This window comes from Halichoeres trimaculatus, unplaced genomic scaffold (assembly GCF_033239565.1).
Source record: "Halichoeres trimaculatus isolate MK-OKI-2021-1 unplaced genomic scaffold, fHalTri1.1 fHalTri1_scaffold_20, whole genome shotgun sequence".
Classification (NCBI taxonomy): domain Eukaryota; kingdom Metazoa; phylum Chordata; class Actinopteri; order Labriformes; family Labridae; genus Halichoeres; species Halichoeres trimaculatus.
This window is the reverse complement of record NW_027437198.1, coordinates 14,640,961-14,664,813: the sequence shown is the minus strand read 5'-3', so window position 1 is coordinate 14,664,813 and position 23,853 is coordinate 14,640,961. Positions and strand designations below refer to the sequence as shown.

Sequence of the window (23,853 nt, the reverse complement as noted above, 5' to 3'; positions counted from 1 at the left end):
CATGATGTCAAAATTACCAATATGTACCCTAACTTGTAAGATCATGAAACAAAAGACAAATGCATAATGTTTGTTAAGATTTAGTGCTATATAAATGAAGAGTGACTGAAATTTTAACGTCTCAAATGCAGGGGTAATGATGTATCTCTATTCTATCTGCCATGCATTCTCTCTTCAATTTACAACCACTGCTCATCTAAATTAAACTCTACGTCCCTGAAAACCCAGTAGATCTCATACACCACCAACTTTGTAACAGCTATTTCTCCACGCTATTCAAAAAGATGTTCAACATTTGTGATTTATTAAATTGAAGGACAAAAGAAAAAAAAAACACGCACTGTCCCTTTAATTCTCCACCGCAGGTAGGTCTCGTGGTAGCCCCCGGTTTTAAAGCGGGCTTGAACCGGAAGCTTGTTGAATCTGCCTTCAAAATAAATGTATACGACGCATCTCTCCCAGCCTAATTTAAATGTGTTTTCATATTTTTGGGACAAAAAGCCCAGCTATCCTTTAAAGACTACCGTAATGGTTATAATAGAATGTTTGTAGCGTCTCATTGAAACTTTATGCTTTGGTGCGAAATGAGTCGTGTTTATCTCACCGGAAGTGATGTGCTTTTTAATTGACAAATCTTGATGACCGTAAAACAGACAACAAGAAACGCACGAGACTTCAGTCAGTGGGACGCTCGTGGCATTGTGCAGAAGCTATTAGAGAGTCCTCAGCTTGGTTTTTTAATATTACAGCATTATTCCTGCGCCTTTTTCGCGTCCTTATATTTTTTCCCTTCTGTGGCTCGTTCGCTGATGAGAGCAGCTGTCGTTGCACGGGGAGAGTGTAACAAAGGTGCGTGCGTGTTCTCGTGTGTGTGTGTTTATGATTGAATGCACATCTACAATCATCGTTATCGAGACAGTGAATTTCAGGCTCATTTGTCTGATTCTGCCACAGCGAGATGTGGGTGTAGCCCTTTGTATTTGCAATAATGCTTTGTTATGTAGAATGATGAGAAAACCCTCCTGCGTATTAATAAAGACCATTGTGTGTATTCAGGCTGTGTTTGCAGATCTTGGGTAGATCATGGTCATCTAAAAAAATGAACAATGTGAGGATTTTGCAGCGTAATCTAAGAAAATAAGACAAACATAAGTGCTTATGGATGCTTTTGGTGACGTACAAATAAAACGTGACAGCGCACTTCACATCCCCCACCCACTCAGACCCTCGTCCACAGACACTGGCACCCACTCTGTCACACTTATATGGGTATAAAGATCATTGTAAGCATCACTAGATTGTATGTTACACTCTGAATTTTCAAAATAACTAATTTGAATCATGCAAGTGAATAAAATATTGTTTTGTTTTCCTTAAATTATAAAAAAAAACAACTTTATCAATATATGATTGCCTCATAAAGGCTACCAGTGCACGTAGATTGCAAAACCACCCTATATTATCCATTTATGTTTTGACTTGAGGGAATAATAGAGGGTGTGTAAGCACCTGGCAAGTGGCAATATTGTCTTTTTTTTTACATTGTGACGCAGCACAGCAGATGGAGGATGGTGGGTGTCAGAAGGAGGGGGGCAGCTATATAGGAGGGTCAGAATAATTAAGGGTGTTGTATGGGGTTAGGAGAAGAAAGGAAAGGAGAAGGAGGCGCCATGAAAGGCCTTATGTAGGCAACGGAACGAACTAAGAGATGTGAGGCTGAGGATGTAGCAATGAGTGAAGTTGGTTGTGTGCAGGATGACAAAAGAGAGCAGATGGAGTTCACAGCAGTGTTGGATCAGTAATCTGTGAATGTTACGTTAGCTGTGCGAGCTAGAAGAGGAAGCCAGAGCAGGTGGAAGAATAAGCAAACCCCACACAGACGGGTCCTACCAAATTGGAAACTTGAAGCATTTTTCTTTTTGGACAAATTTTTAAGTTGCCTTGAAAAATACTTTGATTTTAAAGAGGTGAAGTATCACAGCTGCTGTTTTGTTTGTAGCACAGCTCGTACGGCCTGTGCCAAGCATCAACAATGGCTACTACAACAGCTGGTTATCTATTCGGATGACTTTCAACTTAAAAGCTAAAAGATGTACATAAATCAACACTGATTCAAACTGCAAACTCATTTCTCTGCTTCTCCTGAATCAAGCTGCAACTTTTACATTGTATGGTTTCCTAATGCCCCTGGATAACAAAACAATAATCATAATGAAAACAACTCATACATCTTTCTGCAGCTGTATTGGGCTTAATTCTAACACGAGCTGCCTTTGGCTTACATAATCTAACCCAAAAATAGTTTGTGGGTGGTTGATGTTTTTCAGGTGACATATTCAAGCAGACATCTTTTCATTCTCATCACATAAAAAAGGTTCAAGCTCATGTTTTATGTTGTCCTGTAGATAGATAGATAGATAGATAGATAGATAGATAGATAGATAGATAGATAGATAGATAGATAGATAGATAGATAGATTTTTCATCCTTTTCTTCCATTTCCGAGTGAACGCTTTAAATAACTACAAACCCTCTCTGTCTTTCTCTCACAGATCATCAGAAACTCTACCATGCCTGTAGCCTCAACTAAGACAGAGCCTGGTGAGCCAGAAAGCTGTTCATCTATTATTCTTGTGCTATCCTTGCTTTCTTCTCATACTGCCCCCCTGTGCATGTGGATGTGTGTTAAAGTCCCCCAGGTGTTGGACATGATGAGTGACAGCACAACCAGTTCCACCACGGCCAATGACCTGGACCTCATCTATCTCAAAGGCATCATGGAGAGCCCTCTGGTGTGAATCGCACAACTTCAAAGTTTTCACATCTGTGTTTGGATGCATACAGATTGGTCATGTCCTCTTGTTGTGTGTTTATGGTAAAGGAACAAGAGGAGAGCCTGAAAGAGGTGCGGCTGTCACCAGTAAGAGAGAACAATGTGGAGCTCCTGCAGGAGATCCTCAGAGATCTCGACCCCTTCACAAACCGCTCTGACACTGCAGCGGAGCTGGCCAGCATCCTCACACAGCCTCATTTTCAGGTGCAGATCACACACAAAAAAGCAATTTTTGACATATTTTTCTCACATTAAAACCCACTCTTTCTCTTCACACTGTTTGAAGTAGATATCAGATGTGTCAGTGAAGAAACAGTCCTATTTTCTTTACACCTAACTATATTTCTTTACAATTCAGTCTCTTCTTGAGACTCATGATTCAGTGGCATCCCAAGCATGTGATAGTCCACCCCCCAGCCCCTGTGATTGTGTGGATCATGAGCTAGAGGAGGGCCACAAACACAACCTTCACCCACAGCCTGACGCAGTGCGCATGGTCGGGATACGTAAAGTGGCAGGGGAGCACCTGGTGGGTGATATGAAAGCATAAAAAAGCTGACACACATTTTATGCACTTTAGTTTTAGTGAAAAACAGCAAACTTCCAATTTCTGTGTTTCAGGGTGTGACGTTTAAGGTGGAGGGCGGTGAGCTAATGATAGCCCGCATCCTCCATGGGGGGATGATAGACCAGCAAGGACTGCTGCATGTTGGAGACATAATTAAAGAGGTAAGGATGACCAAACTGATTAACATCAAGACGCTTCTTGATTAGGTTATTGATATGCCACTTAAGACGGTTTTGTTATCTTTTTCACTGGCAGGTGAACGGTCGAGAGGTGGGCCAGGACCCCCGGGTTCTGCAGGAGGAGCTGCAAGCAGCCAGTGGCAGTGTGGTACTGAAGATACTACCCAGCTACCATGAAGCTATACCACCAAGACAGGTGACGTACACAAACACTACACAGAATGCACACCAGTCACAAAAATAACATGGCATTAACTAAATACTCTTTTTGATAGGTGTTCTTCAAGTGTCACTATGACTACGACCCAGCCAATGACAACTTGATTCCCTGTAAGGAGGCGGGCTTAAGGTTTGAGACAGGAGACATCCTGCAGATAGTCAATCAGGATGATGTCAACTGGTGGCAGGTAGGGTGTACAAAAACCCTGTGATCATTACATCCACACACAGGATTATACTTTCTTCAGCTATAAATTCAAAGCACTCACATGACCAAGGATTACGAAGTTATGTATGCTGTTGATTTGTGTTTTTAGGCCCGTCATGTGGAAGGTGGAAACACAGGCCTGATTCCCAGTCAGATGCTGGAGGAGAAGAGGAAAGCGTTTGTCAAAACAAATGTTGAACTTGCTCCAGCAGGTAGTTATTAAAGAAAAAATATATTGTAGACAAGAAAGGGAACGATAATTATTCAAAGAAAATTTAAAGGCCAAAAAAAGGATATTAATGTTAAGATGTGTTCTTTAGGTCTTTAATACAGTCTTCTGTCTCTAGGGGGCAGCAAATTGGGAAAAAATATTGTAACGCACAATAATGGCTAATTTTTTAATCTTTGCACAGATTTCCTTTTATGGTTGGGAAATATTTAAAATCTATTTAAAGCAAAAAAAAAAAAAGAAGTAGTCTCACAGCTTTATATCGTTAGGATTGCTTGTCAGAGTGTGTTTCATACTGTTAACTGAGGTCACTTAAGGCTTTTTTATGTGTACCACATTTGAATTACAGGACACTGAGGGAGGCAGCTTGTAGCTTGTAGTTATAAAATATATATTTTAAATGCTTTTCTATTAACCAAGCGACCTCTGTCCATAATTCTAAGAAGCAGTTCAAATCTCAAGCCTTAAAATGCATCTTTATTTTTTATTCTAGTTTGTTCTCATTTTCTGGGTTAGCTGTTGGACAATTAGAGGCATAGCCTTTAGGCACATGACAGATGTCATCAGCTACTGAAGCTTAAGTTCTGTGACTAAAGGATTCCATGCTCCGATTGTATCACAGGAAATCTTTGTACTGGTGTTGGAGGGAAGAAGAAGAAGAAAATGATGTATGTGACTACCAAGAACGCAGGTAACAAAGTCTTTGCTATGACTTGTCTATTTATACCTCTTCTTCACAAGCTGAGGCTTAAGTATTTCATCCACCCTGTCACCCTTCCTGACTCTTGTCCCTCTTTTCCTTCTCTAGAGTTTGACAGACATGAAATATTGCTCTACGAGGAGGTGGCCAAGGTCCCACCATTTAAGAGGAAAACTCTGATTTTAATTGGTGCTCAGGGTGTCGGGCGACGAAGACTAAAGAACAAGCTTCTACTGAGGGATCCTTTACTTTTTGGCACCACCATTCCATGTACGATCTGATATTTAAAGAGAAACTTTAGAGTTGTACTTCAAAAGATTGTAGTGAACGTGTTACATAAAATTAACAAAGCTATCACTCTGACAAAACTTAATACAAGTTGACAAAGCTGGGGCATGTTAACCTCTACTGAGCGATCTGATTGATGATCCTCATGGGCTACTTCTAACTTTACAGACACTTCCAGAAAGCCCAAAAAGGGGGATCGTGAGAGCAGAATGTACGCCTTCACCAGCCGCAGCAAGATGGAGACCGATATCAAGAATGGAGGCTATCTTGAACATGGAGAATATGACGGCAACCTGTACGGAATCAAGATTGACTCGATACATGAAGTGGTGGAAGCAGGACGCATCTGCATATTAGATGCCAACCCTCAGGTACACACTCACACGTATACACACTAACACACCAGAACAAACACACAAAAGGAGGAAATAAGAATTTAACTTAAAGGGGACATATCATGCTTGTTTCTCCTTTTCACTATGCCAGACTAGGATGCCTGTAAAGCATTTCTGCCCTCAGTACAAGTCATTTAGTTCCTTCATTGCCCCACAATAGCGTTCTCAATATCCTCATTTTAGGCCATTCTGAAGATCTCGTTGAAACGCTCCGTTTGGAGAATGACCTCCAGTAACCTTGCAACGTCACAGCCCTTTGTGCTCTGATTGGTCAGTTCTATCAGAGGGGCGGAGGGGGTAGAGCCAGGGGGCGGTTTTTGCAGCATGGCAGTATTTTCAAAATCGCCACATTGAATGGAGCAGACCGAGCGAGTTTGCTGTTTGCCAAAACTTCACCGCAAGGCATAGATAGCACTAATAAAATGGCAGAGTGTAGGATACGTCCTTTTGTATTGGACCCTGAGTCAGACCCGGACGGTTCTGCAGCTCAGGAGGAAGAAAATCCACCTCGACACAGATCATCTGAGGACGCTTCAGTGTGGTGAGTCAAACCGGTACTGTAACATGTATAGTTTATACGTGGAAATATAGGCAGACTTCACCAATAAACTATTTCTATAACAGGGCTCCATCCTGCTCCTTCACTTTTCTCTGTCCGTTTTATCCATCATGCTGAAAGTGTAGTCTAAAGATCGCCTCTACCGTCAGTTCGTCACTAAGTTAGCACTCAGTCAAGTTAGCCAGAGCTAGTAGAGAGCTTTATTTATGCTTGGCTCTTGGTGGGTGTATCCCTCGGTGGCGGCTGTGTGGGTAACTGACATCACAGAGGAGGAGCTGCTTTATCAGATTACTCCAATAAAAAGAAAGGATCCTCGTGTCGTCATGAAGGTCAAAATCTCGAAGCCAAATGTCAATGACCTATTTTCAGAGGCATCAAATCTCATTCTAGGATATCAGAAAAAATACAATATCTCATTTTTTGAAAATTCAGGGGGTGAAAGGTCTTGTTTTCAACTTTATTATTTTATATGTAAGTATTAAATCACGGATCAGCATGATATGTCCCCTTTAACTGAGAACATCTTCAAACTGTAGTATAGCTTTACTTGGTCACTTGGGGCTCATGTGATGTGCTTTCAGTCACTCTTTATCAACTGGCTTGATTTGACAGTACTAAGCAAATCATTTACAAGTTAGGGCCTCCAACCATTTGATGGACTGATACATAGTTTTTGAAAACTTTTTATAACTTCCTTCCTCACTCAGCATTTGTGTTCATCTTCTGTTTCAGTCCCTCAAAGTGCTGAGGACCTCAGAGTTCTTGCCCTATATCGTGTTCCTTCAGTCTCCTGACTTCGAGGTGCTTAAGGCAATGAACCAGTCTGCTGCAGAGGCAGGAGTGGTCACCAAGACATTGACTGTAAGTAGCATTCACATTATATTCATAGGCATGGTGAGAAAGTAAACATCTTCAGTTCAGAAATCAGCATATGATGTCACATGATTTCCACTTTAGGACGAAGAGCTGCAGAAGACATGCGATGAGAGCACAAAACTCCAAGCAGCCTATGGTCACTACTTTGACCTCAGCATAATTAACGACAACTTGGATGAGACCTACCGAACAGTCAAAGCCGCCTTGGAAACAGTTTCTAAAAACCCCCAGTGGGTTCCTGTCACATGGGTGTTTTAAAGAGAAAAAATCATAAGGGAGAGGAAAGGCTCTAAAAATAGAACAACTAGTGGATATATCTGAGATTATGGCTTGTGTTATTTGACATTTAATTTGTCTAATCGTAGTGCAAATTTGGTAATATTTTTTCAGTAGCCTTACAGGATGGATTTCTAGATGAGGCATCGTCTGATTTAACAGATTTATATTTTTCCATGCAACACAAACAGGAAGAAAGGAACAGCCAAGAAGTAGGATGGGAGAAAAGATGAGATGATGAAATGCCTAAATGTCACAGATTTTACATGATCAAGTTCAAACTGTGTGTATGTATGAGAGAATGCATTTTTATGTGTGTTTATATGGCTGAGTGTGTGTGTGTTTAGCTATTTGTAGATGGATTTCTGAGCAGACATTTTTGTAGTTTTTCAATCATTTGTGCCATTACTGAAGATCATCAGCTGATTTTGTCACTGTTTACATTGAATGATCAGACAGTTACACTCTATCCGTAAGCAACGAGGGTTTGTCAAATTAACAAAATCTGATCAGTTGACCCTAAATGTAACTGGAAACTTTGAAGAAACATAAAAAAACATAAATCAAAACTGAAATGTGAAGTTTAGTGCCAATTATGAATAATACTGGATCGAGCAAAATATCCCCGTACTTATTTGTATTGGGAGCTCATGTGAGTAGACCTCTGTTTGCACCAATTAGGGTGCCTTCATGGAAATGTTATGGTATGTGTCCTCCCTTTGGCGATTTCTGGAGTGTTATTCTATTGAAGGATCTCTTCCTTCTGTCTCATTCGCCAAAAGTCTTTGTTGTAGGAAAAGTAAAAGGAGGCTAATTTTACAGCATACCTGGCAGTGGTGGGTACAGGCATAAAAACTACTTTTTTTAGAAATTATGGCCCTTTTTTGATGGTCGCACTAAAGCATCAGTCTATTTCAAGACCAGCTTAAAAAGCGCCTCAAAAAATCCTGTTATTTTCTGCAGCCCTATCAAACAAAAACTCTCCTTTGAAAACATAAACACATACAGCCAGGGTTATTGCGTCAATTATCCCACTGAGCTGTATCATAATTTTAAGGACGCCTGTCTTTTGTAGTCTCTTGCAAATATCCTGCTTTTTTCTGCATTAACAAGTTAAGACAGGAGCTTTCACCAGAAAGAAACTTTTAGTTGAAAGGAGGATCTATTGGAACAAAAATATAACAAAAAAAATTAAAAATGTCTTAGTCACAGGCAATACCCTGAAAGGCAATCTCCTAGGTCTTAAGTCAGGACAGGAGAAATGACAAGGCTCAAAACAAAATCAGTGTTGATTGATGGTCTCTATGCAAAGCATTTCTTCTTTTTTTATTGTTTCTCAAAGGGATAGGGGTCGAAAACCAGTTCCTGTTGAGAATTGTTTGCATTTAACGATTCCCTTATCGATTCTTTACACTATGTCGGAGCTACAGGATGTGACTAGTCTGCTGCAGCTATCTTAGCTTAGCCGTTAGGTAACATTTTCCAAAAAACTCTGATTCAGGATTTTCAGCTTGAAGTTTTACTGAAGAACTGAACTCAAGAAGAAACATTACTCACTCAGTGGAGATTTCTTTTCAATACATTCAACGTGGTATAAATCTCCTTATTTACCAAAAATGATATAAACAAAATAGCGCTAGCTTGATGCTAACGCATATGGAAAATTGCATATGCGGTTAGCATACATCGGTAAAACTTCTGCTTCAGAATAGAATTTCAACTTTTATCACAGAGACAGATCACAATTACTCTTTGTAAAAAAAAAAGTACTGAGGCAAGGTTCCAAACAACTTAGAATAATGCTATAACCACTTCAAGACACTAGATGGCCTACTTGAGTCAATAATATGTTACAAAACAGTACATCAACATCATGTTTTGTGCAATATTATCATATTTCTGTATATTTACGCCCATTGATATCCAGATCCAGTGACCAAAAACATATTTATTCACTTATAAACTAAATTTAATGTTGACCCAAAAACCTGTAAAGGTACTTTTTAAACGAGAAAAGTCACAGAAGGAATTGATAAGGGACTCTATAAAGAATCCAATCGCTAAGCAGAATTGATAAGGGCATTGATATCTATAAAATCTGATCAGTGGCCATCCTTGGTTTCACATGAGTAAGTATCAGTAATGGAGAACCATCCTCTAAAGCCTTTTCTGTCAAGCTTGTCCAACCTTGCAACAAAAATTAAGGAAGACAGTGTTAAATAACAGAACAATGATAGTGCCAAATTAATTTAATGATATTGCCAAATCAACCTCAAATAGCCAACAGCTTCTGCTAAAGCTACCTCTGGAGAAATACACTGATGTAAACGATTCAGTATTGTTTCAGACTTAATAATGCCACCAGATTTTTTGGGGACAATGCTAAGCCTTTTAAGCCACACGTATATTTTCTATAGCAAAAGAAATGAAGCACATCATCTCAGAATTTTCATTGAGTAATAAAGTTTGCACGTGACACAGATTCTACGGCATTTGCCTTCTTTTTTTCATACAGCTTTTATTTAAATCTGTAAACCCCTACAGAGGACACCACACACTTTAAAATTTTTAAATTAACTCAGACTAAAAACTTGTTTTTCATTAAGATGGTTAGTTCCATTTGTCTTTCATACTATTGTTTCTTGATCGCACTTTAATTTAGTTCTTCTTGTGTTTCAAATCCATTTCATTTGTTAGATATATTAACTTGGCTATAAACAGTATGTATATAGCATGTAGATACATAATGATATATTAGACGCTGTTTTAATTAGTATGATGTGACCCTCTTGCTTAGCATTAACAGTATATGACATTTTTTATTGATAATTTTCACAATACCAGTTCAGGCATGTCAACTGTTGCTTAGGAGTGAACAACCCAACAACAAAAAGGGTCGGACTAAATGTTTGTATCTTAAAATGAAGCTGAAACACCTTTAAGAAGACTCTGAACGTTTCGTCTACTCTCTTTTTGAGTTCATTTGTTGTGTTGTGCTTTTTCTTTTGCGATGGAGCACGTGACATTGCTTCTGTTGCCAACTGAAGAAAGCTTCTCGAGCAGCTTGTTTGTACTCTGATACTCTATCGTGGCAGCTACTGAATAATTTTTATGCACAATGAATAGCAAAGATTAAGGTGAGGAATCGTACAAAAGGAGACCTTTTAGTGGCTCTTTTTTTTTGTATAATTACATTTCTAATTATGCTTGTGTGATTCAAAGTGGCTTGAACGTAGCAGATATTTGTCAGCCAGCTCGATCTCGAGAGTCTTTTGTGTTGTGATACAAACCATATATTGGTCTCTCCAAGACATTCCAAAACAGCACTGTGTCTTTTTCCAATGATGCGTCATGAATGCAATAAAATCATGCTGTTGCTGTGTCTTAAATATAATATTTAACAATGTACAACAAGAGTAAGGTACAGACATATCTTTACAGTAATCTGATTATATCAAGTGTTTCTGGTTCCTATGAATACAGACTTGTTGGCTCAATGAGGTTGCTCCAAGTTGAATTGGGATTACTGCATGTATACTCTGTATATGAACTTAATATACTGAAGGGTTTTATGCAAAATGTTACATTTCAAGAGGATTCAATCTGAGATTAAGAATATTTAAACACACAGTATGTAATTAAGATCAGAAATGTCCTTTGGAAAATTACAATAAAAATACATGCTGTCAACTTGCTAGAACAAAAACATCTGAGTTACATTATTGGCCAATTTTAAAAACATTTGAAAATCACCACTCCAAGCAAAACGACTCCAATATTCTGCATTTTAAATAAAACCCTTCAACAAAAGCACTACAGCTGATATTCTATGGCTCTGAAATTGCTACAGAAATAAAGTTGAACTCTGTAATGTTGTTGTAGGATTCTTGATTGTAGAATTAGACATTTTCATACTCATGTCTATACTGAATAAATGCTTAATTTCATCAAAATCCATTGTGACGTATTATTATTTAAGTTTTTATTTTTTTTAAAGAAGGATTTTTTTCCTCAATAGTTAAAGAGTTAAAAATTTTTTTTTTTTTTGCAATGTATGGATTGTTTAATTAGTTAGATAAAACACCAAGCTAGTATGGCGAGTTATGAGGCCTGCCTTACATACACTTTACTTTTATGGGTGAATTCTGGGCTTAATATAAACTTGGTTCAAATCTTACAAAGGTACATTGCCACGACAAGTCATACTGAACAAAAATTGGTTACCTGAGCAGGTTTTATTCCTAATCCAAACCATAAAGCCTTAAACTTGTGGATCTGAAAGGATAAAAGAGAGCCCGGATGATGAAGACAGTCTCACGTTCATGGTAACAGCTTATCTCAAGACTGTATTGTTATTGAAAGTAAGGAGGCCGGGATGAGAACTTTTTCCTGTTTAAGCTATGAATCAATCCAAACATCCCTCTTAAATCAAATTCTTGTATTCTTATTCTATATGCATACATTTTTTAACAGTTTAGTTCTAAATTGATAATTTAAGTATTTGACTATTGGATAACATTCATTGCATATAAAACAAATATCCTCAGAATTTGTTTCCCAAGAAAACACTGCTCAACTCCAGCTGCGTGCACAGACTTTTTGAAAGGCAGTGGCAAAAAGAAGAAAAAGGAAAAACATGGGACTCATGGCATGCGTTTTTCCTTCCGAAGTGGACAATTTATCATGTTTTAAGCAGCCAAAGGGGCAGTTAAGTGTGTTTTGCCAACCAGGAGGCACTTAAGCATGCGTTTTGGCTTCCAAGAGGGCATTTCAGCATGTTTTTTAAACTCTTGCTATGTCCCAAATCAGGCACACGTGTAAGTACACTTACATGAAGGGCACTGTGTACACTACCTGGAGCAGTGAACAAAATTAGTGTTGCCCCCAGATCACTGCAGCTTCCCACTTACCGGAAACTACGGACACAGCTGTTCAGAGGTGATCTTCTGCTTTAAATTTGATACATTCATCAGCTTGACCTGTTCTCGCCTCTTCCTCTTTGTAGCCAAAATAGCGATTTTTGAGCTTGAAAACTGTCTTTACCGTTTTGTGTGCGCCAGCTGAGAAATCATGTTAAACTTTGTTTTTTTTTCATATTGTCAATGTGAACGCACTCATACACTAAAAATAGTGAGGTTTTTCTTTTTTTTCTTTCTATTTTTTTTTTTCAAAAATACTGATTCAGGGTCATGTGGTGTGACGTCATCAGGTAGCGGAGCACCTGCCGGTTGTGGCGTTTAAAATCTTGAAGAGTGTCTCTTGAATAGCTGGCCTCCTTTTGGGAGTATCGCCGATCCTTACTGATGATTTGGAAGTTACGCGTGTCCGGATGATGAGAGACCTTACGGATAAAACCTGGGTTTCAGGGACTGGCGAGGAAATAGAGACCAGCACAACCAACAGGTAAGGTGAAAGTAGCCTTCAAAATCGAAGTTCGAGCGGCGGCACAGGTGAAGCAGAGGCAGAGACCCGACATGTTGCTGTGATCGTGAGATAAGAGCATGGTAATGTAGGCTAAATGTAGAGCATCTGGAGTTGTCGGTTTAAAGGTCTGAACTACCTTCAGGCATCACCCCATTTATTTAAAGCCAGAGACTGAGACACCAATAGCTACAAGGCAGAGAACACTTTTGATTATAAATAAGAACGGAATCTTTATTTCATTTATCTATTCATTCTAATTTAACGTTTTACAACATCGAGGACCTGATCATAAATGACTTCTGGAAAGGGCCAGTAGGAAAAATCCCAAATTGCTGCGTCTCAGACCATTAACCGTGAAATCCCACGGCCCCAAAAGGAACCTGTCTCAGCTCTGAAAGCATCTTTGTTGTGAATCATTGGGAGGAACCGAGATGATGTCAGCAGCAGTTATACTTCCATAAAAGATAGAAACATGGAGGCATTTAAGCAATAAGCAGAAAATCAGTGCTCGACACAAACATGATTCAGAAAGATGCCTGAGGAGGTGACAAACAGCCAGCACTCTGTTCTCTGCCCATCACATGTATTGAGTGTGGAAAATGTGCTATCTTCTCTGTAAGAAGCTGGGATTCACCAAAATGTCATGTGTTATAGGTCTCTTGGTGGGCTCTCCTATCTTAACAAGAGTCTTTCCTCCCATTTCTTGAACTGCTTCCTCCTCTGCAGTTTCTTTTAAAGGGGAAGCAATTCCCTCTCCTTTTTGTTTCACCTTTCAACATCCAAACCTCCCCCACTTTTCTCCTTTTGGGATAATTAGCCCATTTTGCCTGTACTTTTGATTTCCTTTCATTATCTCCTAAAGGCTATTTGTTCCTTTTAGTCTTTACTGAGCTGTGGACGGACTATGTGGTGGTGGTGGCTGTTAGGTTTACTGGGCTGCGCGTTGCTGGCTGCAGTTGTCGCCTTCTTTCTGATCACCGGGCAACGGTACAAGGTGTTCAGTGAGAAGTGTCTAAGGCCTCCTGGACCTTTGGTCACTGACAGCAAAGAAAGGGATGACAGGCTTAAGAGAGGTAAGGAAAGCTGGTCCTGCACTGTCCTAGATCTTTGATCAACACTATTAGAGCTCTGTGTAGGTTTTTTAACCATTTTTCTTTACACAAATTTTAAAAACAATTCTAATCTTGAAATGCTAGTTCATAGAGCTGTGGTGAAATGGAAACAGGTGACAGAGAGGCTTACAAAGAGGTATCCTGTTCTTCATCCTGACTATTAAACTAGAAGGCAACATAACTGATGGAGCGTGAACTGCTCCAGTTACTGTTCAATAGATTGTGATTAGATTTGCTGAAGATTTTTACAGTTCCAAGAAAGAAGGATTATTAAACCTGGGTTATCTTTTGATTGATGTGACAGAGCAAGAAGTGACTAACTCATTCTCTAAAGACTCTTTGGTAAACAGTCATGAAAAGTGCCAAATATCCATAGTTAAACAGGAAAAAGCACTCTTAAATCTATTATTTAGAGAAAATGTTTCTGTTTATTATTTTCTTTAAATAAGTATATACTCAAGTTACTTCCGTTGAGTATTTAATTAACTTCAAAAGTCAACTATATTTGTATTAAATCTTTAGTATCTTAGAATAGGTTTTTTTTTTTATACCTTGCCAGCTCAGAGAAAAAAATGTGTTCATAATGAATTAAAATACTTTTTAGGACCCAAAAAAAAGAAACAAAATTAAACATTTAAACCACAAGACTCGCTTAGCCTGGCTCAATGATTTGCCGCCACATAGCTAGTAGGGATGGGTACCTTTCACATTTGAAACTATACGGGACCGATACCCGGTACCTGGCAATCGGTACCTGTACTCAGCGGTACCAATTTTGGGTACATTTTTGTGGTAAAAAAATAGCAGTTTCTTTAATAACAAAACACATGTTATTTTTCGATCTAACATATTTATTCTTCAGTGTATAAACTTGCAATGCTGTGTTTGGAAAATCACCTTCTCTTCCACTCCCTCAGTCACAAGGGTGCATTTAGGTACCTAAACATGGTACCATTTGATTTTATATGAATCGGTACTCGGTACTTTTAACAGAATTCGGTCGGTAGTACCTCACTCAGTTTCAAGTTCATTCTTTCAGGTTTTTAGAGACACCAACAATATGATGTATACTTGTACAATAGTATTTCTTTTGTAATGGAGTACTTTTAAACATAGGTAATTAAATAAATAAAAAAAAAATTGGTCACTTTTCCCCACGCTGTATAACTCCAACTCTATCCCTCAGCTTTCTGGTACAGCTGCCATCTCTCTTTCATGCCTGGCACTATGAGCCACCTCCCTTTCTTCAGTTTCTGCACCTTGGCAGATACTGCTAAAAACTGAAGCTACAGCACCCCCTGCTGCCTTAACATGTCAGTAACAGTTGGTAATTTTGTTTCTTGCAGATACCTCTTTTTTTCTTTTGCCTTTTCATCTGGACAATGATTCAGCCCTTGTATATTCTCTAAGTATAAAAAGGAACAGAGAACCAACTCTAACGATGGATGTTATCAGGACAGTGTTATAGTCTGTCAACAACCTCTTCCTGTCTACTTTAAGCTGCTTGTTAGCTTGGCTATTTTTCAAGCAGAAACCTCCAAATCTGTCCCAAAGTGCTCTACTAATTTAAATAAAAATCAAATTAGTAATAATAAAACTTTTCAAACCATGTTTGCGGTGGATTTAATTAGAATTCTTTGCCTCCTCACTTTATCAACTAGCTGTGAAGCAAATACTCTCAACTTCTCAACCTTTTATTAAAAGCTGAGGTTAATATATAAAAATATAGATTTAACAGAGCAATGTTTGTTCTCTTACAGGTTTTCGTGCAAACCGTGTCCCCCCTGCTTTGGATGCTGTGGTTATTGGTAGCGGTGTAGGAGGTTTGACAGCAGCAGCGCTTCTGTCCAAAGCTGGTAAAAAGGTGGTAGTTCTCGAGCAACACGATCAGGCAGGGGGCTGCACACACACCTTCGAGAACAAGGGATTTGAGTTTGATGTTGGTAAGACGGAAAATTAACACTGATCAGCAAACCAAAAATAAGTTTCACCTTCAGGTGTCAGATTTTCTTCTGATTAGTTGAGAATGATTCCTGATTTGACAGAATGCTCTTTGATATGTTTTAGAATTTAGTTTTCAGAGGATTAACTTTGCTTTACTACAAATAAAGGTATCCACTACCTGGGTCAGCTCCATGAGAACAGCTTGCTCCGCGTCGCCCTGGATCAGATTACAGATGGACAGATGCAATTCACACGACTGGAGCAGCACTTTGACACTGTGGTTCTGGGCCAGCTTGACCAACGCAGGTAAAGGCATGTTACAAGTTCATTACTAGGTTATTACTGTTAACATTCGACTCATTAGCACACACTCCCAACGTACAACACAAGCAAGATTTTAGACTGGAGGAAAAACCTTAGTGAGTGCAACCTAGTGCTTCAAGTTTGATTGGCCGCAGGTGCTGCCATCTACTGTCAGGAGAAGTGCCAGTTACAAAATGTTTATTTTCATTAAAATAATATAACCACAACTAATCACTATTAATATTATATAATAATACTAATATTCACCGCTTCATGTTCACTCAGAGCTGAGTCTGAGACACTCTGACTCATTCTACCCCTGAGGACAAAGAGGAGAAGGGTCAGATTAAGTTCCTAAATGTTCCCTGAACAGTTGAGTCTTCAGACATCTCTTAAAAGTAGAAAGGGACTCTGCGGATTGAATAGAGTTAGGTAATACATTCCACCATTTGGGCACAACAGAGGAGAAGAGTCTGGCTAAAGATTCAGAGCCACGCTGGGCTGGGAGCCCAAGGCGTCTTTCACAAGCAGAGTGTAGTAGGTAGAAGGGAGTATAGACCTGGATATGGGACCCCAGGTAGGTAGGAGCCTTTCTTGTCCATGTTTTGTAAGCCAGAAGAAGAGCTTTGAATTTGATTGGAGCTGCCACTGGAGGCCAGTGAAGAGAGATTAACAGCTGGGTGACATGTGCTGATTTGGGGCTGGTTAAAGACCAAACGTGCTGCTGCATTCTGGATCAACTGCACACACACTGTACACACAGGGAGGCTTGTCAGGAGAAAGCTGCAGTAGTCTATGTGTGAAATCACAAATGCCTGTACCAGAAGCTGTGTGGCCTGTTGGGTCAGATAGGGTCTGATCTTCCTGATGTTACAGAGGGCATATCAACAAGATTGAGATTCAGCTGGAAAAGACTTTCTTTTCCCTGTCAGTTTTACAGAGCTGTCTGGTTGACACAGACACTCACAGTGTTCTAACACTAATAGGATGGGACAGGGTTACATATAATTGCAGATTTCACACCCAATTACTTGTCTACACCTCTTTCTCTCTGTTAACAGGGAGTATCACATCCATGCTGGTAAGACTGAGATGGCAAGCAGCCTGAAAAAGCAGTTCCCAGGAGAAGAGGCTTCAATTGACGAGTTCATGAGACTGATGAAGGTAAAAGAGAGAGATGTATTAACAGGGTAGAATCAAAGATAAGAATGGAGACTATTGGGAGAAGAAAGTAGACAGAATTGGATACTTAAGTTTAACAGTCTCTAACAGTGATGATATATTTATGTCTGCAAAGAATCTCACAAATAGAATTTTTTAGCAGTTTTTTTTATGATAAACAGATTAAAGCTGAACTGTAGTTAAAAACAATTGTTTAATGTGTGCTTTAATTGCTCAACTCATAAGTTAAGTATATCGTTCTCTTACAGCTGGCCTCGAGGCGGACGCCCCTTATTGCCACCTTGAAAATCATACCATACTGGCTGGTTAAGTTTCTGATCCGAACAGGCTTGCTACATCGCATATCATCAGTGTTCCACCTCGCACAAACCAACCACTCAGAAATTATGTCCCGCCTGACTAACAACAAGGATTTGCAGGCCCTGTCTGCGTACCTCTTCTATGGTAATGATTGGAAATGAAAGCACAAACTTATATGTCAACCAGTCTGAAAAACCTCTGAAGTGCTCTGTATTGTGTGATTTAAGGTGTCCCACCTAAAGATTCCAGCTTCCTCATCAATGCACTCCTTCTGCAGCACTACAAACGTGGTGCATACTACCCACGGGGGGGCGCCAGTGAATTTGCGTTCCACATAATCCCGGTCATTCAGCAGGCAGGAGGAGCTGTGCTGGTCAGGGCCCCTGTACAAAGAGTTCTGCTCAACCAGCAAGGGAAGGTCTATGGTGAGACAAAAAGTGGGGGCTGCAAATGGTTTAACATCCTCAGTTGGGAAAGTAAAAATATAGATGATTTTAAAATCTGCTTGCTGATGTCAAAGTGTAGTTCCACTGGAATGATCAGTCTGTGTTTATGTGTGTAAGGTGTGACGGTGGGAAAAGGACAAGAAGAGATTGAGGTCCATGCGCCTGTTGTAATTTCCAATGCAGGAATCTTCAACACCTTTCAGAAATTCCTGCCTCAGCAAATACAAGACAAACCAGGTAATACAGAGCGGGTCAGTGTTGTATTTTGGTGCAGAAACATGTCAAACACAGATTGGTAAATTGATAAAGTACTTCAGAACAACTTTGAAAAATTACCCTGTTGACATTTGGCTACCAGGATTATCAATGTTTTAGTGCAGTTGGACTTTGTTGAATCATTTTTTCCCTTTTGCTGCAAATTTTCTATGTGTGTACAGAGATCCAATCCCTGCTGGGTATGGTGCGGCATGGTATGGGTTCATTCCTGGTCTTTGTTGGTCTCGATGGTACCAAAGAGGAGCTGGGAATCGTTTCCACCAACTTCTGGATGTATAAAGACAATGACTTGGATACTCTGTGAGTGTTGTAGTATTCTTGGTATTACAGCTTTTCTCATTTTTTTGGTTCATTTCTCAGATCAGAATTGAAATTTTCAAAACTACTTTTTCTGTCTTCACATTATTGTGTCACTACAATTCTCTGCTGTTTCCTTCATTATCAATTGCTTATGTCGAGTTGTTATATTGTTGTATTGACAACATGACCAAGCAAATCGACTGTCCTATCCTTACACAATGATACGAGGACTCGTCATTCTGATGTCACTGATACGTTCACTGACACAGATATTAACTTTTAAGAGATGAACTATGAATTTTGAGGAAAGCACCGGCTTTTACAGGTAATTCATGGTGTTGTGCTATTTGTACTAACTGTTTTGAGAAGTGCACGGTAACACTTTACCTCAGATGTCTGCAAATTTCATTACACTTAGGTAATAATTAGACAAAGTTTTTTTCCAATGCACTGACTGTTTTGCAAATGGAAAGGATGACTCAAGAAATGTACCAAAGTGACTGAGAAGAACTGTAATGCAGTACCCATTTTTCACTTGCTAACTGTGTGTTTGTGTTGACACACATGGTTGTATGTGCAGAATGGAGCGTTACTCTTCGCTGAGCAGGGAGGATGTACTGGGCAACATTCCCATGATGTTCATCACTTTTCCATCTGCTAAAGATCCAACTTCCAATATCAGGCATCCAGGTAACTCACATTATACAACAGTGAGTTCAAGCCAAGTGTGTTATCAAATTGGGCAAAAGTTATCCAACGTTTGTATTATTTCTCTTTATTTCTTTTATTTTCTCTGCAGGTAAGTCCTGCATGACATTGCTCACCATGGCTCGCTATGAGTGGTTTGAAGAATGGGAGGGAACAAGGCTTGGAAAGAGGGGAGAGGATTACACGAGTCTGAAAAACAGTATGGCTCAGGAGCTGCTGGACTGGGCACTTGTAATCTTCCCTCAGTTGCGAGACAAGGTGTTTGTCAGTGTTTGTATATGGATATATTGATATATGGATATATATATGATTGTATATGTGCTACTGACTGAGAGGGGAGGTCAAACTAACTCCTCACCATGTGAAAGCCAACAAAAACAATGTCTAAACCACCGATTAAACTAGCAATACTGGCTTAAACTACCTTGATTTATTGGTTTAGATTTTATCATCTGTTGTTTCTGGTCAGGAAAAAAAAATAACATGGCACCTGTTTGTGAGCCTGCAGACGAAGTTAAAGCCATTCAAATATTGTCCTTTTTTATACTGTTGATGCAATTTGAGCCCATAAAAATGGCCTAAATGTGTCTTTCTAGGTGGTGATGGTTGATGCAGCCACTCCTCTAACTAATGTCCATTACTTGGGCGCTCCACGAGGAGAGATGTATGGCGCCGAACACAACTTGGAGCGTTTCACCCCAGAAACTGTTGCCAAGACTCGACCACAGACTCCCATTGATGGACTGTACCTCACAGGTGACACATTTCTGCTAGATTTTGTAAACACTGACTCTCACACACCTGCTTTATGTTTCTTTTGTTTGTTTTTCTCTTTGTGTGTGTATACAGGTCAGGACGTATTCTGCAATGGCATGGCAGGGGCTCTGCATGGCGGACTACTTTGTGCTTCTGCTGTCCTCAATCAGATTCTGTACATCGATCTACTGGCTCTGAAAATGCGTCTCAAAAACAAACAGACTAATTCTAAGCTGATCTGGTAGCTGGGTTGGAGAACCCTGTCATGCACCTTTTAATGTAAACTCCATGATTTTGACACTTTGCTGTCTTTGTTAAGTTTGAGTCAAAATATAAACTTATTTTACTTTCAGTGAATTTAAGAAGTAATCTAGTATAATATGATGGTCTTTGGCTATTTTATTTTGTTTTATTCTTTTTTTTATTAGATTACAGAAAATTAAAAAAACAAAACAAAATAAATGAATTTTCCTTAAGTGTTAAAATCTCTTACTTTAAAAACCTGTGTTGAGGATTATGGAATAATTTATCAATCGAGCACTCCTTGGAATATGAACTACCACCATTTATTTTGTACTCAGCCAGTGAATAAACAATTTGGTGCAACTTTACTTTGTCATAGTTTTCAGCATTGTTGAGTTGGTAGTGAACTTCTATGGACATATTGGAAATCAGCTTAACTAAGTTTTAAAGAAATGAGCTAAAATAAGATGTACTACAGGGGTGGCCAACCAGTCAGAGACCAAGAGCCACAAAAATGACCGTGGTACTACAGAGAGCCACGTGGTCATACAAACACACTTCCCCTCACACAAAAACGAAATGACATAAAATGAAAATCAATTCATTTCTAATTTTCAAAGCGAGGTTTATAGTGTTTGTGTGTTTAAATACGTACTAGAGAAGAGAAACTGAAACTTAAGTATCAATCCCAACTGATCCCAGCATTGGTATCCATATATATGTTTTAGATTGATCGGCACACCACCACTCAAAACTTTATATATTTTTTATGAACTGATGGAAGAGCCGCACACCAAAAGGCAAAGAGCCACATGCGGCTCGCAACCTGCAGGTTGGCCACCCCTGATCTACTGGCTCTGGACCATTATCCACAACCAGTTGATGATGGTTTTCCAAACTGCAAGTCAGCTCTACAACTCATTTCATTTCATCTCAAGGCAAGGTGTGTCGTTTGACCTCCCTTTACCTCGAGGTTAAATCAGGTTAGCTTGATAATAGTTGACCCATTTAACCTTAGCCTCACCTTAGACCAGCTGCCCGTTGGTTTGGCCTGGAGACAAGTATGTGGTGTGTCCTGACCTCTGACCTCCAGGAATCAAGTGTCTGCCACCTGAAAAGACAGCAAGCCAAACACACCTTAGCAACAACCTTTTTTGCTGCTGCTGTTGCATACACACAGCATTCATAGTTCCCTCATGTACTTTTTGAAAAACCTGCAATTAAAATCTTAAAGGCCCTTATTTAGTGCTCCCCGACTTTGTTATGACTCTGATAAACAGTGTTTACAAAGAATCACCCGTAGATTTTTGGATACAGGTTCAGCTTTTATAATTCCCTTTTTTTCTTCCTTTCTACTCTTCCAACCGCTTTGCCCCTGTATTTTTAGCATATAAAAAGGTAGATGCCTACAAGACCAGACATGCTCAACAAAATTCGTAGAGATGATACTTTCTATTCAGGTTTTTGTATGGAAAGACATGAAAAGGATGGAAACTGAAGTGTTAATGATTTCCTATGTGTGCAGTTCATGCATCAATGTATGAGTGTGTGTGTAGTGTGAGGAATTTATTAGTTTTTACAAGGCTCCTTAACAGCTGTGTATGCACTATAAAGGTGCACAAGGTATGGTTTTACATTTAAATCCAGCTGTAAATCCAGCTTTAATTGCTAAATAGGTCTTTGAAAAATAAAGTGTTCACCAGCTAATGTTTGAACTGCTGAATATTTGAGTGTTTTCCACATGATCAATGGTGCACAGGACATGAAGGGCCTGTTTGCTCCTGACACAGCTGTGCAATACATCTGTCATCACAAGTTCAAGTTTTTACCACTTTTGTAAAAGCACACCTTGTTTTTTTTTTTTTATAAATGGAAAAACACTTTTTGTTAGTTTTGCTTTTGTGGGAGTGCTACAAAACTTTTGCACAACTGGCCTCATAAGGTTTTGAGTGGTGATTTATTGATTGTTTTGATTTATGTTGCACTGAAAAATAGCTATGTTTAAGTGTTACTAAAGGTTTTCCTTGTGCGAAGTCTGCCAGACATGTTATGCCAACATAAAGTGTTGCCAACCTATCATAAGTGGAGTTGGACACGCCTTCATTGCACAAAAGTAATAACACTGTCATCTATAATCATCATCCTCATCATCATCTGTGTGATCATCTCAGGTACTGTTATTTTTTTGCACTGTTGACAAAAGCAAAGAGAGAAAAAAATCAACAGTAGATTTGTTGATTTATTTTCATTTACATGGCAGTAATTCAACTACTTTTACTGCTGCTACTGTAACTGCAGCTGCTTTTAAAGAGCACTATCACCCCCGATTACTCGACATAATGACAGTAACTCTGTTTCTGGCTTGTAAAAAAAGAAAAAGGAGTAGTTCAGCTATGTTATATATCATATCTCATCTTGTCTACACGCCTCTGGATGTAAATTGCTTTGGTATGTAGTACCTCATGGCCGTGAGAATTCAGGATAGATGTCGAGCTCTGTGCAAAATGATATCTCCAGGCAAGTTGAAGCAGGAGCTAAAACACACTCTCACACATGTATTTACACACAGATTCACCGTCTGGAACTATCGGGCATATCACAAGAAACAGGCTAATTAAGCAGACTGAGACAGGGAGAGAGAAAGGAGACTAAATCATGTGACTAAATTCCCACAGCCACCCAAAAGTTCCCCCAATAGCACATACCAGTCCAGGTACGAAGTGAGTACATGTCTTTAATACAACTGAGACAGATAAATATGTTCAGGGTTATGTCAGCACAAGTACACCAAGAGTTTATTCTTTTGAAGGAGTTTGTTTTTCTCACTTTTTCAGTCATACACACTGGAATCCATCCCCCTCCTTGTTAGGAATGATGGCCGAAGGGATCTCATTAGCCCTGTGGCTCTGAACCAGGGAAGATTAATGTCACAGTGGCTTTTCATGATCTGCACTGAGACTGGAATGTGTGTTTGCATGGAGGGGGGAGCAGGGGAGTGGGCTACCTGAATGCAAATATGCTCTGTTGCCCCCAGAAGTATTAAGAGTCCTTTGAGAGTGATGCTTTTGAAATTCTTACAGACAGTTAAGCATACACATCAAATGACCCACATGCTGTAAGTGTTTTTGATTAAATTACCTAAGAATGGATGTATCAGTGCATTACAGCTCAAATTGACACAAGCATGTGAAGACATAATAGTGCAAAATTCAGGCAAAATTGTGTGTTATTTTACAAAATAAACAAATTCTCTGGGTTTGCATGTTTACTGAGATGCAGGGGATAAAACACTGTTCAGTTTGTAGCATCCAGTATTAAGGCTGATGAATTCCTGCAGAAAAAGGAGGCGAGTGTTAACAGACTGCAGCCCACTTTCTACCTTCACTTTTTGAACTGGTGAAAAACTTTAAAGAAGCTCTGCCAATCTGACGCCTATAGCTTCAGGGCTGCCAGCCTGAGGGAGCTTTTTTTTCTGGGATTTTTTCCAGGTGTTGAATGCGTCACCGCCCACCAGCCATCCCTCCCTCCC

General features: G+C 39.4%; 2 protein-coding genes across 2 annotated transcripts; both read left to right on the top strand.

Annotated features, from left to right (window-relative positions):
* Nucleotides 1–640: 640 nt before the first annotated feature.
* On the top strand, nt 641–11,258 carry LOC141809600 (MAGUK p55 subfamily member 2-like). The gene is made up of 14 exons (XM_074696692.1): nt 641–849; nt 2,553–2,601; nt 2,692–2,792; nt 2,882–3,037; nt 3,192–3,362; nt 3,455–3,562; nt 3,657–3,776; nt 3,856–3,987; nt 4,117–4,219; nt 4,859–4,927; nt 5,045–5,206; nt 5,393–5,595; nt 6,911–7,039; nt 7,136–11,258. The coding sequence occupies exons 2-14, from the start codon at nt 2,571–2,573 to the stop codon at nt 7,310–7,312; spliced, it is 1,662 nt and encodes a 553-aa protein (XP_074552793.1). The 5' UTR covers nt 641–849; nt 2,553–2,570; the 3' UTR covers nt 7,313–11,258.
* A 1,287-nt stretch (nt 11,259–12,545) lies between these two features.
* LOC141810233 (all-trans-retinol 13,14-reductase-like) lies at nt 12,546–20,860 on the top strand. Its single transcript, XM_074697645.1, has 13 exons — nt 12,546–12,733; nt 13,635–13,827; nt 15,627–15,809; nt 15,978–16,116; nt 17,175–17,277; nt 17,544–17,739; nt 17,823–18,020; nt 18,159–18,278; nt 18,479–18,617; nt 19,198–19,307; nt 19,417–19,583; nt 19,922–20,081; nt 20,175–20,860. The coding sequence occupies exons 2-13, from the start codon at nt 13,659–13,661 to the stop codon at nt 20,324–20,326; spliced, it is 1,836 nt and encodes a 611-aa protein (XP_074553746.1). The 5' UTR covers nt 12,546–12,733; nt 13,635–13,658; the 3' UTR covers nt 20,327–20,860.
* Nucleotides 20,861–23,853: the final 2,993 nt, after the last annotated feature.

What these genes read in the sequence shown, in the direction of transcription:
- LOC141809600 (XM_074696692.1), top strand. Translation starts at nt 2,571, where the DNA reads ATGCCTGTAGCCTCAACTAAGACAGAGCCTG. An exon ending in AAGTGGCAGGGGAGCACCTG is followed by an intron (nt 3,363 to 3,454) that starts GTGGGTGATATG and finishes TCTGTGTTTCAG; the next exon opens with GGTGTGACGTTTAAGGTGGA. An exon ending in TGTGACTACCAAGAACGCAG is followed by an intron (nt 4,928 to 5,044) that starts GTAACAAAGTCT and finishes TTCCTTCTCTAG; the next exon opens with AGTTTGACAGACATGAAATA.
- LOC141810233 (XM_074697645.1), top strand. Translation starts at nt 13,659, where the DNA reads ATGTGGTGGTGGTGGCTGTTAGGTTTACTGGGCTGCGCGTTGCTGGCT. An exon ending in AGTTCATGAGACTGATGAAG is followed by an intron (nt 17,278 to 17,543) that starts GTAAAAGAGAGA and finishes GTTCTCTTACAG; the next exon opens with CTGGCCTCGAGGCGGACGCC. An exon ending in GCAAATACAAGACAAACCAG is followed by an intron (nt 18,279 to 18,478) that starts GTAATACAGAGC and finishes ATGTGTGTACAG; the next exon opens with AGATCCAATCCCTGCTGGGT.